Source organism: Lithobates pipiens, unplaced genomic scaffold (assembly GCF_037356315.1).
Source record: "Lithobates pipiens isolate NorthernLeopardFrog02 unplaced genomic scaffold, aLitPip1_a1.2 Scaffold_3, whole genome shotgun sequence".
Lineage (NCBI taxonomy): Eukaryota > Metazoa > Chordata > Amphibia > Anura > Ranidae > Lithobates > Lithobates pipiens.
In genome coordinates this window covers 147,354,537-147,372,615 of record NW_027507790.1, presented here as the reverse complement: position 1 = coordinate 147,372,615, position 18,079 = coordinate 147,354,537, and the positions used below count along the sequence as shown (strand labels likewise).

The 18,079-nt window shown below is 42.3% G+C and overlaps 1 protein-coding gene across 1 annotated transcript in view; it reads right to left on the bottom strand.

Annotated features, from left to right (window-relative positions):
- Positions 1-4,360: 4,360 nt before the first annotated feature.
- The window catches only part of GLRX (glutaredoxin), a 28,398-nt gene continuing 14,679 nt past the window's right edge, over positions 4,361-18,079 (bottom strand). Inside the window, exons 2-3 of the mRNA XM_077462369.1 lie at positions 7,790-7,909; positions 4,361-4,476 (exon numbers count right to left, since the gene is read on the bottom strand). Of these exons, the coding sequence (XP_077318495.1) occupies positions 7,796-7,909 (114 nt within the window). The 3' untranslated portion in view covers positions 4,361-4,476; positions 7,790-7,795. The remainder of the gene's footprint in view (positions 4,477-7,789; positions 7,910-18,079) is intronic.

Below are 18,079 nucleotides of genomic sequence, written 5' to 3'. Positions count from 1 at the left end.
TCTTGTGCTTAATGCTGTTTGTTTAGAAAAAAAATAAAATGACCTACATTTTGTGAAAGCAGAATTATTTTTAATTGCCTAGAAAATAACAAGATATTTAAACAAAATGGAAAATGTTTCCCAACTTTTTCAGCCTATCGTTAATATAAAGGGGAATGTTTCTTGATTCCCTTGTTGGATTTTTTTTCCTGAATTTTCCATTTCATGAAGATTTTCAGAAAATCCCCCTATGCAGTTCTGAATCCAAAACATAGTACATACCATAATTCCTCATTTTGGAAATGGTGAAGGTCCTCCCATTATCATTGCAGCTGTTGGAGGTCCTCTTTCCCTCATTCCCTGTTTAATCTGTGCACGTGTGTAGTGCATCCACTCCCGGCTCCAGCTTAGCTTAGTAGCAACCATTCAAATTCTGTGCCAGTACAGTGTGCACGGCTAAAACTGGAGTTTGACCAATTCCAACAGGAGGAGCTACAGTATGTACTATTTATTGGCTACAGAATTGCATAAGGAGATTGTCTGAAGATCTTCTTAAATTATAAACTTACACCAAAGTTCACCAACAAAGTTTATACCCAAAAACTTGATAATTTGCAGCTAGCCAACCCCATTTTCTTTTGTAGTCCACAAGGAGCGCTGTATGAGGCTGATGGAGCTGTGGGCTTCCCTACCCAGGATTCCATGCTCACAGAGAGGAGGCAAAAGTTGTCTTTTCCTGTGCAATTCTGGAGAGATCAGGGTCTTTTTGCCAGGTGAAAGCAGAGGATACAGACAGACCGTTTAGACTTGCTAGTTTCCACCAGAGAGGCTACTATGGAGTACGGAGGAGAGCAGCACAGAAAACCAGAGTGCGCAGACCTGCTGCTGTGCCCAGAGCACCCAGAGAGTAGAGAGCGATTGAGCCACAGTATCTTGAGACCAGAGACGGGGAGACCCATGTCCTGTGTGCCTACATTGGTGAGGACCTGATTGTGCAGCTCGAGACTTCTGGGACAGCTGACAACCAAGCATATGGGACCAGACCTGTTAAATGCCAGGAGTGGCGAGAACTACAAAGCTTAATCCCTTTGTGGCACACAGTTAATGCAATAGAGACTGCTATTTACTTAGCAGCTCATCAGCCATCCACACATTCTTAAGGGGACAACTTCAGGTGCACCAGCTTACAGAAGGTCTCCTTTGAAAGCTTGCTAATAATGACAATTAGGCACAAGATACCTGTAGTCACTTCTGGGGGGGTACCCCCTTCTTTAGGAACGCATACACCCACTGACTATTGGGACCACATGCACAGTGTGCACACAAGGACCTTATTTATTTTGGGGTTAGTTATCACCGTTACTTTTAACGCCATTTGCATCAGTTATAATTTGGTTTCGCATCAATACAGTTCAGTTGATTAAAATCAACTTGCACTGTCATGCACTTAAGATTGCTCTGTGGTCAGATTATCTGACAGCCATTTTTAATTCAATGCCAGCCATACATTATTACTAAGTAAATACTGCTCATTCAAGATACTTACCTAAAAGCTATTATACCTTTTACAAGAGTAATAAATACAACCATATTTATTTAAAAAAAAAAAAAGTGTATTCATCTTTTTTGCTTTAGCACTTGTAAAACATTGCAGACGTGATTAGTGGATCACAGGCACAATACTCAGACTGCAGACTATTCTTTCAGGTCTGTACCATCTGTTACAGTACTGGAGGAAGTATCCATGGACTACAAGGAAGTGTGGTGATGTCACTGCATTAAGAACTGTGGGGGTTATTTACTAAAGGCAAATCCACTTTGAATTACAAGTGTACTTGAAAGTGCAGTCGCTGTAGATCTGAGGGGGTCATGCAAGGAAAAAAAAAAAACGCATATTTGCTTGCACATGATTGGATAATAATGAGCAGAGTTTCCCCTCAGATCTACAGTGACTGAACTTCAAAGTGTACTTGTAGTGCAAAGTGGATTTGCCTTTAGTAAATGAGCCCCTATGAGTCACTCGGCTGTGGTGGCACTTTTAATTCTTTATTTACAGAATCCTGTGAAGGAATGACATGACTGTGTACACCACTCTGCCAAATTCAAATGATAGGAGTCTATGAAGAGAATTGTAAGGAAACATGGTCCAAGTTATATTTTACACACTAAACTAGACAAGTGGACAAGGTCTAAATTGGTTGTAGTATGTGTGAATGTGAGTTAGGGGCCTTAGACTGTAAGCTGCTTGAGGGCAGAAACTCATGTGAATGTACAGTATATAGTCAAAGGTAGTGGGACACCTGCCTTTAGATACACATGAACTCTAATGGTACCCCAGTCTTACTCTGTAGGGTTCAATATTGAGCACTGGTGAGCAGTCATGTTGGAACAGGAAGGGGACAACCCCAAACTGTTCAACGAAATTGTCTTGGTGTGCCAACGCTGGAACTAAGGGGCCAAGCCAACCCCTGAAAAAACAACCCCACACCATAATCACCCCCCCCCCCCCCCCTCCACCAAATGATTTGGACCAGTGCACAAAGCAAGGTCCATAAAAGACACTGATGAGCGAGTTTGGGGTGGAGGAACTTGACTGCCATGCAGAGTTGTGTTGAGCCCTGACCTCAACCCAATCAAACACCTCTTTGGATGAATTAGAGCGGAGACTGCGAGCAAGGCCTTCTTTTCCAACATCAATGCCTGGCCTCACAAATGGAAGAATGGTCAAACATTTCCATAGACACACTCCTAAACCTTGTGGACAGCTTTCCTAGAAGAGTTGAAGTCGTTATAGCTGCAAAGGGTGGGCCAGCTCAATATTGAACCCTACGGACTGAGATGCCATTAACCACTTGCCAATCAGCCACCGTCACTATACTGTGGCAGGTTGGCTCTCCTGCGCAAACCTACATAGGTGTACAACGGTCTTTGCACAGGAGATAGCGGGTGCAGCGACCCATGATCGTGGTGTACAGAGGCAGAATGGGGACCTGCCTATGTAAACATACGATGATATACAATGCAATACTGACATATAATCACACACATAGGTTGGACTTGTGTCTTTTTTCGACTTCACTTACTATGTAACCAAGGCGATTTTCCATTCTGCCAGATGACATGTCAAAAATCTTCTGTTGCCAGTGATCTGGAACAGTGATCTGTCATGTCCCTGGTAGCCCATCCCCCCTATAGTTAGAGCACACCCAGGGAACAAACTTAACCCCTTGATCACCCCCTAGTGCTAACCCCTTCCCTGCCAGTATCATTTTTACATTGATCAGCGCATTATTATTGTAATAATGTCACTGGTCCCCAAAAAGTGTCATTTGGGTCAGATTTGTCTGCCGCAATGTCACGGTCCCAAACAAAAACACAAATCCCCGCCATTACCAGTAAAAACAATAAAAAATAAATAAAAACAAGTTCCCAAATCTATCCCATAGTTTGTAGACATAACATTTTCAAAATATGCCCATTGTGATTTTACCAAAATTATGTAGAATATTTTTTAAATCAGCCTAAACTGATGATAAATAGATTTTTTAGAATGTGTATTATAGCAGAAAGTAAAAAACAATAAAATAAAAAAACATTTTCTTAAAAATAGTTGCTCTTTTTTGTTTATAGCGCACAAAAATAAAGACCCCAGAGGTGATCAAATACCACCAAAAGAAATTTGTAAGGAAAAAAAAAAAGATATAAATTTTGTTTGGGTACGTCGCACGACCGCGCAATTGCCAGTTAAAGCGACGCCGTGCCGTATTGTAAAAAAATGGCCTGGTCATCAAGGGGCCAAGTCCTTCTGGGACTGAAGTGGTTAAAGTTCATGTGAGACAGGCGTTCTAATATCTTTGACAATAGAGTGTATGTAAAGCGCTGTATAAAATTGTCGGTGCTATACAAGTAGCTGTAATAAATAAATTAAATAATATCTCAGAAGGGCCTGCTTTACCAAGAACCAACCCTGAGGCAGCTATAAGTGACCCTATTATCTCTGCATGGGTGAAACACTTGTTTAACTTTAAAAAGATTCAGAGATGGCTGAGTTAGAAAGGGGCAATTTTCTCAAAAAAATAAATAAAAATAAAAAATATACAGTTTGTACAAGGTTTAAATGGAAAGGTCTACCCATTCTGTCTGAAGGAGATTCCTTGATGGAAATCTAGTACTGTGCAACTCGGGGGCAATTTTTTTGGACCGAACACAAAACCATTGCTGTGGACTGAAGCACATATATTAATCGCTTAAACTCTGTGATAGTGAGCATAAGTTACAGGAAATTGGCGTTTTCTGGAGATCAGCAATAGTCTCCAGCATCTCTTGGTTCCGGTTTTATTGATAGTCAGCTCATGTAAAAGAATGGACCACAGAATCATCATAGATGGTAACAGGTTTATTATTAAATATTTTTGCAAAACTCCAAACACATCTTCATGATACTGTAAAACCCGCAGGTGGTCTCGTTCTGAAGTTCTCTTTCTGGTGGAAAAATGTCTGCAAAAATGGAACAAATGAATATACTGAAACTAGTATGTTAAAGACTTCTTTCCACATCATATACCAAATATAGAAATATGCAATACAACTACGGTATATTAACTGCGGTACAAAATAACAGGTGACAAATATTAGATAGGTCAGACCAGTTAAGAAAAAATAAATATATTTAAAGTAGACTTTTTAGAACAAACATAGGTGGTGCCAATCTATTTTTGAAGGTACAAGCCCCAGAGCTATATATTTTTTTTTTTTTAAATGACATGGAAACAAATACAATATGCTTGTTGCAGGTTAGTGACACCCCACTTAGTGATGAAATGAGGCTTGCAGCCCTGGATCGTGCAACGTCCCAAACAAGACAGCGGCTATGGTTCCTACCTCACAGGTCCCCCTTTGGATTATTGCTGGATTCAGACCTTTGTGGTATGTTACCATGCATTGTAGCAGGGCAGCACATTCATTTTGTGGTGCCCTAAAATGCAGGCCTAATGGAGCGCCATTCAAAATGATACGAAACACAAAAAGGTGTGAATTTGGGCTTACCAGTTAAAGATCTGTCTTCACTATTGTAATCCAATAATCATATCTGTTGGTAAGTGAGGTCCATTAATAGCAGCAGATACCACTAGATACCAGTGTTTGCTCCACAATGCGCCTGTATGTTACGTCCCATTCATAAAATGCAGGCCATGGTGTGACGCATGCAGCGTCCCACCGAATGTTCTCTGCAGAGAATACTTTATAATTGCAGGAGACCGATCACAGAGACAGGTTCTCTTCCTGGACTATTTTTCACCCCATCCATGTGCGTTTTATAAAAGGTCTTTAAACATGAATCCAGGGATGACACCTTTGTCAAAAAATATTTAATTCTTCCGATGTGCCTGGTTTTTAACAATGATCGACTTTTTCTACAGCACACCATGTTAATTTTTTACCTGTTAATATTGTTTTTGTAACTTTTTGTTGCAATGTTTAATAAACAGTTCTAATTTCATAAAGAGTAAAGGAATATGTGGTGTCCAGTGGTTCTTTGAGAGTCGGGTCTAAAATTAAAATGGAAATATCAGCTCAACAGTAAAGCATTCCTTAAATGAGAAGTTTGGGATTTAAAAAAAAAACGAAAAAAAACAAACAATACACATACCTACATAGGTGGAGCAGCATCAGTCCCCTGCCGACTCCAAGACTGAGAACTGAGTGATCAAAGTTCACCGATCGCTTAATTCTCGGTCTTCAATAAGCAGAGAGACCGTGACTATCAGTCACCAGCACTCAGCTCTGCCCTACCAGCGCTCATTGGAGCACCAAGAGGCTGCGCCAGGTGCCAGGCAGGCATCTGGGTGGACCCTGACATTAAAGTTGGGATCCCTCCAGAGTCTAGACTGGCTAAGTGACATCAGTTGACAGCAGACTTTAGAATACTATTGGCTTTAGCTCTACTTCTCTTTTAATATTGGCAAGAAGCTTGCAGTGTACTAGAATGCTGGAGAGTAATTTTTTTGTGGTGCAGGGCCTCATTTAAAGCTGAACTTACTGTAAATACAAAGACACAAACGTATGCATACATTCATTTTTTTTTTTTTAAATGCAAGTAACAAGTCCCAGAATGTGACTTGATATTAACTTTTTGCATACCTAGAGTGTGAGAGGACGTGGCCGCAGAAGGTTCCAATCAGATCTGTGCTGACAAGAAGCATGCTGACAGCAGGAGAAAGCAGAGGGATCATCACTGTGTTGCTCCACCTTTCAATGTCCAGCGACAAGCTGGGGGTGGATAGAATGACCTGGGGGTGATAATGGCGGCCATTAGACTAGGGGGGTATGTAAACCCAACATTTCATATTCCAAGTCTGTGCCTGCCATACCATGTTCTTGTATGAGAAAGTATCCTGTTCCCTTTTTATTGCTTCCCCGTGTGAAATTCCTGGCGTTCCTGCCAGTCCCTCTGCTTTCCTATTTAAAAAAAAACTGACCACACTAAGCAGGAGAACACACCGTGGTCAGTTCTCCATCTGTGCTGGGAACTCAGTGTGCTCTCCTCCAATGATCAGACTTGTCCTGACAACTCCCCCCCCCCCCCCCCTCTGCACAGCCATTTACTGGGAGGATCAGTGTACTGCTGCTTCTCCTCCTCCCAGCTCTTATGCAGCAGAGAACAGAGGGAATGTGATCACTTATAATATATATAAAAAAAAAAATGTATTCATAATTATTTTTTTATATTTATACACACTTTCATTTTTTAAATGGAATGTGTTGTTTTACAAGGTGAGCATTTACAAATCACTTCAAAAGTAAGTACAACACCCCATCCAGCTGCAGTGTATTTCAGCCTGCCGTAGACCAATAGGCAGCATCTGTGCCTCCCGGGTGACAAACACTTGGACTGGATGGGCTAAATTATGAAAATAGTCATATTTTTGATGCAGTCATTATTAAGTCAACTAATTTAAATTTGAAAACCCTTTAAAAATTTGATCCAGATCTGCTAATTGTCAAACATGTTTTATTTGTGCCCATCACACATGCATTACAAAACGTATGATTTTTCACAAACAAAAACCACATTCACTTTCCATTCTGCACCTTAGAATTTTCTCATCACTACAAAAAAAATAGAAACTTTCAAATGAAATTCTGTTGGCATTTTGCCAGCTTTAGTTTCTTATGTGCGCAGCGTCAAGGCAATCACTATGTCCACCCTTCAATTGTTCTTTTCTGTCATGTGTCTGATGTATTCTAGGAAATTTACAATGTCTCAGAAGAGCTGTTAGCTTAGTGAGCAGGTTTGCTCAGTACAAGAACAGCAAATATTCACAAACACATTGATACTAATAAGTATTCATATCTGCCTAGGTACACGTTAAAAGTCTACAGGTCTGTAAACTATTTAAGCTGGTATTATTATTACTAAACAGTGGGTATTATAATGCATATTTCCCTGTCTATTCCCACTGTCTATTGACACCCGGTTTTCATCTTCTGTTGTGTATATGGCAAAAGGTATACACTATATCATAGCAATGTAAAGCAGTGTAACTACAATAAAAGAAAATTGTTTTTGTTGCCATGACTTGGTACTATGATACACTTTTGCATAAAAGGACAACAATGATTCTTGGTTTGCATATATTGCAATACCAGCTCCAGTTAATGAATAGCCAAATGCATACAGTAAATTCCTTAGTATTTCCCTTGGATTAAATGACTGTGGGGTATAGCACCTGCTGATACTGTAGTTGTAGCAGAGTTACTAGGCCATAGCTACCATGTGTTAGATGCAGTTGCAGGCGGTCATACTTACAGATCACTACTCCAGGGCTCCAATACTTTTCAGCCTTCTCTCCAGCTCCCCACTGCTGTCCAGAGGTACAAGGTCAGAACAACCACCAATGCATTCCTTCTCAATAAATATTCGAGGTACCTAAAAAGAAATAACATTTATTTAGTTTTCTTTATGTAGTGTAGTGCTACCCAACTAGGAGCTGCTGATTAGGATGGGTCCTCTGTTCTTTACCTTGACCTACTCAAGAACCTCAGCCACTCCAATATCACAAGAAATCACTGAACATAATACTTAGTACTCAATAGTAATGCTATATCAAAGAAAACTGTCACCAAACCAGGTACTAGAGGCAAATGTAATATATGGTCACCCAATATGGTTGGTAACTAAGCAATCAGTGGCGGCCTGTCCATGAAGGGTGCCGCCCCCCAATCTACATGCAGGGCGCTGGACACACGGATTACAATGTTTTTTTTTATTTTATTTTTTTTTAGAAGCATGATTGGAGCCGGAGGCTCCAATTGGCTTAAAAAAAATGGGGCCAGCCACCCCCCTTTCCAAGAAAATGGAGCACCAGTCACCACTGCAAGCAAGCATAAAATTGATTAACATTAGTAATAATCACTTTGTATGCCAAAATTGTGTTAACAGTAGGGACTAAGCATAAGGTGACATTTGGCGTCCAGGTCAGCATAAACAGCAGCAAGGCCACCTCAAGTGCAGCAGTGAGCAGTAGTAAAATTGAATCTACCAAGTGCTGGAACTATACTGTCAGAGCGCATTTATGGCAGCAATGCTAGTCCTAGACCAACCGGGTATGCACTGTCCAAAAGAAAAAGGAGGAAGGTAGTGAAAGGGGGCTTGCAGAATAATTATTACGGGAGAGGCAGTCCTTTGAGATATTTTTCTACCAGCTATTGTTGGGGCCCTTTAAGAGCATTGCTGAATTTAACAACAGTCCCAGTTAACCTGCATGCAGTATAGGTACAGTATAGTTATGGCATAGGTGCAAGGTAGATGTGGTTCAGATGTAGTAAAAAGTTCAGTATAATTTGGTATTGGGTAGGCATAAGTGCAATCTAGCTTTTTAAAGTGGTTATAAACCCTTACAACACACTTTGACCTACAGGTAAGCCTAGATTAAGGCTTACCTGTAGATCCAAGAAATATCTCCTAAACCTACACGGTTTAGGAGATATTTTCCGAAAGACAGGCGCATGCGCCGTAGACAGCAGCGCGCAGGCGCACTGAGTGCGGCACTGTCAGCGGCGAATATGCCGCGCGAGGCGGCTCCCGTGCCAATGCACGGGAGTGACATCGCGGCTTCACCGAATGACAGCGGCGAAGCAGCGAGACCCACCGAGAAGATGGATGCGCCGGACTACAGGGGACAGCGGTGACATCGCTTGCTCCTGTGTCAGGTAAGTGACACATAATGGACTACTATGCGATGCATAGTAGTCCATTATGCTTTACCTTTGCAGGGAATGAAAGAGGAAGTAAACTCATCAGGGCTTACTTCCTCTTTAATAAGTGTGGTATGGATTAGGTAACACTTTGTGTTCTGCTCTCAGTGGCTCAATACTAGCTAGCAAGATCGGCAATGGGCGAAACGCCTCTCTTCCGTCCCCAGGATGCTGCGATGACCTCTTGCTGTAGAAGAAGGGGGGGTCTCTTCTGCCTCTGGTGATCAGCAGTGGCAAGCAGAGGGCGAGTGGCTGCTCCAGTCCCCCTGTGGCAGAGGTGCAGGTGCTGTGATGTGGAGCGCTGCCCCCCCGAGTGTCCTCACACCCAGTCTCAGAGCTCCACTGGCATTGTCTCTCACTAATGGGGGAATATCCAGACAGAGGTGCCCTCTCCCCAACTCCCACAGTGCCAAGAAGAACTTTCCCAAGCAGTTTAATAAAAATCACCTCTTCACTCCTACTGCCCAGGATATATAGGGATCTGCAGTGTAAGAAGTCTATTCCTTTCATATGTTATATATACCACTGAAGGTTGGTATAGCTGTTCAATAAGTGCAAAAAAGACCTGATGAAATCTTGCAAGCCGATAACTTCCTGTACTCTCTGCCTGTACACAAGGAAGGGTTATGGATACAAGAAGGGGCTTGACTTGGTCTAGAGCTCATTTCATCTCCAACAGTGTGTTTGCTACATATTGGCACACACTGGTCCTCACTCTCAAGAATATGCTATTTTAGCAAATAAGAGGTTAGCAAATCTGCAAGATAGAGTAGGGACTGACTAGAGAGGGATCATTTTAATGCAGTTGACCAGCTTGAACATGTATAGCAATATTGTATGCCAACTGATAATCCCCATGTTATATGCAAAAATTTGCTTTATGTAAGGGTTACTCCTCTTTAGGATCTCATGCGCTGTATATATGGAAGCTATTTATGACCTAAACACCCATATCTTCATATCCACTGCAATTTGTAGGTTAGCAATTAAAAAGGGCAGGGATACCTGTAGTTGGTATTTTTTTTTTTGTCTTGACATACACCTATTTTTACAAGCTTGCTACTTTTATTACTGTATTAAAGTAAGGGTCAGAATCTCTCAGAAAAAAAAAAAAAAGACCATGCATTCCTGGTAAAGCAGAGTTCCACCCATTTAAAAGTCAGCAGCTACAAAAAGTGCTGCTTACTTTTAATAATCAGACATGCACCTGTCCCACAGTCCAGCGATGCAGGTGAATGAAGCCCCGCTCCTCCCCGTGGCGCCGGTATTGTAACTGTGGGCGCCCGCTTCACAGCCGGGCATGCACTGCACATGTGCGAGCTGCACTGAGAATGGCTGGGCAATCTTCTGGGACCTGTGACACGTCCCAGCAGATTGCAGAGAGGGAGGGGGAAGGGAAGAGGTGAAATTCCTTCCGGTGCTGTGAAGGCACAGGAGGAAGTGGGAGCTGGATGCCTCTAAAAAGAGGGTTTCCGCCCCCCCACACTTCAAAAAAATTACATGCCAGATGTGGCTTGTCAGGAGGTCAACATCACTTAAAGCGGAAGTTCCATTCTTGGGTGAAACTCCGCTTTAAATCCCCAATGTTAAACTGGTTTTATAGAGTGGAGAATGGATAGACCTCGTCAGATTTTTTGTTATTGCCATGTCCCTGCTGGGAAGGATTTCCTTTTACTTTCTGTCCCTAGTCCAATACAGAAGGTTAGAACCTCTGACAGGTTTTTATTGTCGTCTGTGCCCCCATGTGTTGTAGGTTTCACAGGGTATCTACAGGGCAGAAACTGGAAGGATTTCGCCGTTACAGGAACACAGACAGAAAGATTCAAATTCTTCCTATCTAAAAAAAAAAAAAATAAAAAAAAAAAAGTTTTGGCTGTAGTTGGGCTTTAAAAATATATTCTGCCAAAGAGTAATATTGAAAACAGAAAACAGATATGACTTCCTGAGAAAAACTGTACTTTTTGGAAAATGTAACCATTCCCGTTTTTCTTGGCCAAGTATGCTCTGGTATATAGATTATATGGAATGTTAAACATTCATTTTCCTTACTGAACGAATGTTCAGCTCAGCTGTTCTTCCTGAAAGAAACAGCAATTTAAACGTGGAGAGAAGAATGAATTTCGAAACATGACCATTTCCTGAATAAAGCTTCCCCTGTGCAGCACAGTGTATAATGGTGGAGATTACCAGCTAGGTCTAAAAATACATGTCTGACACATTATTATGTTACAAAAAGAATATATCTCCAAGTGCAGCTGTGCGTTTACCGTCATCGGTGTATTTACCCAGCTCTGTTTAGTTCTTTTGTATCCCACTAGCTTTTCATAAAATTTCCCCAAGAAGTGTTTGGGGGGGCGTTTTAATATTCTCAGCTTCAACAGACTGAATGTCAATTCAGGGGACAGCGAAAACAGTACAATTCCTCCTGGCCACAGGAATATAGTGCAAGATTCTTAGGCTGATGACATGAGTGATTAATCGCTGCTACCAATAGCAATGATGGTATATGATGCAAAAATGCTGATCTGTTGCTGGTGATTTTCTACAGCATTGGGTTGTGCTCCACTACAAAATCGCTCATCTTTTGGCAATTTGCAGCCAAGCACAGCGACTGCAACATTTCATAGAGAAGTATATAGAGCGATTGTTGTTGTCAATTTTGCTGCCGAAGCACTGATGAATTTTGAATGCTGGGTAACAAATCACTTTAAAAAGGTCACTGTTATGCCGCGTACACACGGGCGGACTGTATGGCGTACTTAGTCCGTCGAAACACATTTCAGCGGACAGTCCGCTCGTGTGTGGGCTTCAGCTGACTTTTTCAGCGTGCAGTCTGGCGTACTAAGTATTTCGGATTTTTCGAAATTCTGTCCGTCATACTTTGGTTTCAGCGGACAATCCGCTCGTCAGTAGGCTAGTTCGACGGACTAAGAATGGCACATGCTCAGAAAGGATTTACACGGCGGAAGGGTGCTTTGCTGTGTATTGGACTTCCTATTTCTAGTCCCGTCGTACGTGCTGTACACGTCATCGCGCAAGCTTTCGACGGACTGTTTGTGCATCCGTGTGTGGTCAAGTCCGTTCAGTCGAAAGTATGACGGACTGTCCGTCGGATTGTATGATGGACGAAGTACGCCATACAGTCCGCCCGTGTGTACGCAGCATTAGAGATCCCATAGAAAAATCGTGATTTTCCAAAAGAGAAGTTTTGCTCATTACGTACCCTCACTTTACGTACACTCAGAAATATGGACACACTGGTGTATATGGAAAATCTTGGTCAGCTTGACATGGCACTGCTCCCGAACCACAAGTGACAGGAACATCAAACTTTGGGAGCACTGAGAGGGGTTCCAAGACTACAACATATCAAATTTTGAGGTCAGCCAGCTTGCCCAGGTAATCTACCATATCATAGTCCTGGGTCTCCAAGTTTGGTGTCCGTCACTTATGGGTTCGGGAGCAGTGCCATGTCAAGCTGTCCAAGACTTCCCATAGAGCTAGTGCATTTACATGCATTGAGAAGTGGGAAAAAAAAAAAGAAAGGGGAGGGTATTGCTTTACTTTAAGTAAATTTTTGTTTTACATACATGCTCTGGTCCCATTGGGGTATGCCTGTACTTGAACAAAAACACACTTACCAGTCCAGAGATCCAGCCAGAACCCTGTAGGGCACTTAGCCTGATTTATCCCAGTTGTGGACTGTTTTTTACATCAACCTCTAGGGATGTGCCCTACTTTCCTTTGTATCACTGCAAATTTCATGTTTATTAATAAATATCATTAGGTGTCCTCGTTAAGAACACTGGCTTATGTCTTCCTATATTTTGCTGCCTCCACCCGGGGTGTTTTTTTGCTGATCTTTGAGTCCCCAGTGCCACCATCCTGCATGTTGGAAACCAGCTGTGGCTTCCTGGGGTTTCACAGCTGGCTCCCCACTGCACATGTACCAGATACACTGAGCTTTCTGAATGGTCCCACAGCTGCAAGAGATTTGCCCCTGTGTCATCCAGCTTACAGATGCCAGCTTTCAGAAGTTTCTAAAGGTCATCAATGGCCTCAATTTAAAAAGTTAGAGAAGAGCTTTACAGTTCCAGGTAAAAGGCTAGGACCCCAATAATAAAATCTGCCACTGGCTCCCTGAAACTGATTCCTCAGTCTGGTAAAGTGTATTTTAAAATATATTGCTTTGCAAAAATGTTTTCATTTTTTTTTCAATATATCTGTATTATTAAAATATATGCAGTGTGTATTTTTTATAACATAATTTTCTTGGACACTAGACAATTCCTTGCAGTAAAGATCCCAGGCACCACTCCCAGGGTCTCCTTGTTACAGTATCTACATTGTTCCAACAGTAATGACTTATAAACTAGAGATGCTTTGCATGCTAGTATCTTATTTCACCTATATTGTAATTAAACAGCACTGTTCAGCTCAGGGCTAGAAGGATCATAGGGATAGTCTATGGGGGGGGGGGGGGGGGGGGGGAGAATGATAATCACAAGCTGCTATACCTGCTTACTGATATACATTAAAGAGGAACTTAAAGTGATGCTAAGGGTCGGTTCACACTGGGACGACTTGTCAGACGACTTAGCCGCCTGACAAGTCACGCCCCGTTCTGTACAATGGAACCATTCTAATCGGAGCGACACATGTTGCTCAAACTTCAAAAAAGGTTCCTGTACTTTGGGGACAACTTGCATTGACGTCTATAGAGAATTCGTTTTGCATGTCGCCGCAACGGTTATGTCCAGGTCGCATGAGGCAGTCATGCTGTAAGTCGTACTGCCTCAGTGTGAACAAAAACTAAAGGCATTTTTTTTTTTAATAAAAAAAATAAATAAAAAAAAAGAAGAAGAAGAGGTTATACTCACCTGCTGTTTGCAATGATATTGCTGTGTGTGTGTGTGTGTGTGTGTGTATAAAAGTATTGGGACACCAGCCTTTACACGCACATGAACTTTAATGCCATGGGCATTTGTGAGGTCAGGCGCTGATATTGGACAAGGCGGCCTGGCTCGCAGTCTCCACTCAAATTCATCCCAAAGATGTTCTATCGGGTGCAGGTCAGTCAAGTGACCCCACCCCAAAACACGCTCATCCATGTCTTTATGGACCTTGCTTTGTGCACTGGTCCAAATAATTTGGTGGAGGGGGCATTATGGTGTGGGGTTTGGCTTGGCCCCTTAGTTCCAGTGAAGGGAACTCTTGAGGCATCTGCATACCAAGACATTTTGGACAATTTCATGCTCCCAACTTTGTGGGAACAGTATGGGGACGGCCCCTTCCTGTTCCAACATGACTGCGCACCAGTGCACAAAGCAAGGTCCATAAAGACATGGACTGAGCAGGGGTGGTGGGAAATTAACTTCAAGTGCAATAATTCACATTATAACCGTAACTAAAACCATACACAATTAAGTGTAACACTCTAACAAAAAAAAAAAAAAAATTCCAAACTGCTATAATGGTGTGAACCTCCCAACTAAAAAGTTTTTGCACTCGAAGGTAATTTGTATTGCAATTATCTGTACAGGGGTTTCCACCACCCCTGCTAGGCACTTATTGCCAATAATAGGCTGCATTGATTGGCAGCACTGATGGACACTAATTGGTGGCATTGATAGACAGCACCAATTGACAGCAATGGTTGGCACTGATTTACAGCACTAGCACTGATAAGCAGCATTGGTTGGCACTGATAAGCAGAATTGGTTGGCACTGATAAGCAGCACTGGCACAGATAGGGGAATTTCACATTCAGGAGATCGTGAGAATGTTCGGTGTACGAAACTGTCAGATAATGATATTGCATGCAGGGAGAGAGACCAGCTGTTAAAAGTCAGTGGGGATGTCAACCCCTGTGTAAAATCACAGTGGGTGAGGAAGCCCATGCGAATCACTCCCTAGGGGTCAGGGGGATGACGTAGGAACGCTCCGACGGAAGGGAGGGGTTACGAGGAGGCTGAGCAGGAGAAGGCGTGCGGCGTGTGGAAGAGAAATGCAGAGCGGAATAATGCTGGAAGGTGAGAGGCTCCAGTAATGAAAGACACCGCCGCAAGACGCCGCTCCGGAACCTGTCTACCCTACCGGCCATAAATAACAGCTGCCACCTCGCCTCCTCTCTGCCGCCCTCCCCCCCAACCTCTCGGGATTTCGAAGATAAAAGGAGAGCATGATCACGGAGAGCAACAGATAAGCTAAGTACTATATCCCGGTGCAAGTCATAGCTGTCTTAAATGACCGTATGTCTAAACTGCCAGGGGAATAGAAAGGACTGTAATAACAATGATGGGACAACATGAATGATGAGGTGTTTCTCTTTCTGGGATAGACAATTCAGACCAGCTTTGCGCTGGTTGCTGGAACTATACATAAACAAATATAAGATATAAAGATACCAGGCTGCATTGTGTTAGAAAAATTTGTATGAACACTATAAATGCGCTGAAGTGGTCAGCAGGATATTAGACTTTTCCCTTCACCTCTCTGATGCAACATAACAGCAGTTTTTCTTTGTAAGCTGGGACGCACTAAGGGATGAACTAAGGAAGATAAACGAGTATAAGAGATAAGATAAGTGATACTTATGTCTGCAAAACTCATCTGTCTTAAATAAGAATATGTTTAAACTATCATGGTCATTAAAACTGGAGTAAAAGTAAAGAGATAGTATGAATGATGACATACTTTTACCCTGGGATATATAATTCAGATTAATACTATACTCGTCGCTGAGATTCTCTGCAAAAAAAAAAAAAAAATTATAAGATACCAGGTGGGAGTGAGGGAAATGCCCAGAGAAATAGCCTGAAATATTACTAACCAGACTGAAAGCGGCCAGTGAGGATGAAACAAGCATTATATAAGACACTCAAGATGGAATGAACGAATAACTCCTTAGCTGCCTGCTTTCAGAAAATCAATCCGGATCCTTAAATGTAATGATAGATGGTTAATATAAGGTAACCCCCTGGAAAAGAACCCCACGGCACTCCTGCTTAGCTACTCAAAAATCGCATATTTTCTAAACGCATGAGCAGTGATGTAACTCGGTGGAGTAATATATTCATAACATGTAGGAAACTGCATGAAGGACAGTACACGCATGGAAAGCGATCCCATTTTGCAGCTGCATACTTTCCTGGGAGCCCAGCAGAATTCTCAAGAGTAAACATAACCTTACATAGTACGCACGTCCCTATAGAATTCGATGACCAGCTAATATAGAGGTAAAATATCAGGAGAGGCACAATAAGGGGAGAAACCCCATATTTAACGCATAACGAAATTATGACATGCGACTTACAGGTGTCTATTAAAGATATAGGGACGGAAGACGTCATTGCTCAATAGATAAAGCTAACTGTGGTGCCACTGGTTTTTTCTCTCTACTTTCTGTCTTCTCTTTTTTTTTTTTTTTGTTACCCCTTTCTTCTCCCTCTTTCTCCCGGACCCCCTTTCCCTGTGTTGGAGGGAGGGAGGAAGAAAGAGAGGAGATAATAAGAATAAATGCTTGGACTGAAAGTACCTGCCCTTGATCGACCATAAAGAAGGGGGAGAAACACTTATAGCAGACTGACAAACTTAGGGCGGAAAACCGCTCAGCCATAACCAAGGGATCCTACCCTGGTAGATACTGTAAGGGGCTGATTGGAGGGATTTCTCAGAAGAAAAAGCACCAGCCATAGAAGGAGAACGTGAGAAGACCAGCAAACTGGGGCGACGACCACGGGAAGCAAAAAAAACCAAAATGAGCAGAGCCTCAAAGCAAAATACTAAGGGGGGCCTTAAAACCCCAAAAAATCCCAACCCGGAAAGCACCATAAAACAATATATGACCCAAGGAGCTAGCCCAAGAGGAGGAGGGAAGGAAAAGATACCCACAAACCATGGAGGAAAAAGGGGAGTGGAAAAAACAGCAGGGGAGACCCCGGATCAGTCTAGAGACGAACTGACAACGGAAAGCGAATTAGAACTAAGTAAAAATGAGGATCAGAGGATGGAAGACCTGGGAATAACAAAAGGGTTCATGAGGGAGATGCTCCAAAAACTGGAGAACTCTATAAGATCAGATATTAGTCTCCTAAGAAGTGACCTTGGTCATATGCTAGCGAGAGTTGAAGCTGTAGAAGAAAGAACTGAGAATCAAGAACAGAAGTGAAAGAAAGTACAGACGCAAGTTAAATCAATTTCTCAGAACCAGAGAAGAATTCTCTACCGACTCGAAGACCAAGAAAATAGAAATAGAAGACTAAATCTGAGAATAAGAAATGTCCCAGAGAACAAGAAAGAAGATTTAAGGGAGGTTCTGAAAGATATATTTCGCCCCATACTAGACAATGCAGAGGGGGTACTCCCTTTGTTAGAGAGGGTGCATCGGGTTGGGAGGATAGGATCGGAAGAAACAGGAAGGGGAAGATTCCGCGATATTATCGTAAGGTTTGAACACTATGAAGATAAAGAGGAGATCTGGAGGAAATTAAGGGGAAACCCCCCATTAAAGTATGCGGAAACAGAAATACAAATCTTCCCGGACCTAGCATTTGAGACCCTAGCCAGAAGACGTCTCCTGAAACCTCTCTTGGAACAGATGAGAGTACGAAACATTAGATACAGATGGGGCTTCCCGGCTTGCCTGTTGGCATTTAAAGATGGAACAACAGCTAAATTAAGTTTCCCTGAAGAGTTAAGAGAATTTTGTGAAAAACTGGAGATTCCAACTCCAAGTTTACCCGGCTGGACAGACGAGTCAGAGGAATCACCTTAAAATGCCACCCAACTTAAATGATAAATTAGAAGTGGAAGAGACTGGGATCATGGGGGAGACGGGGGG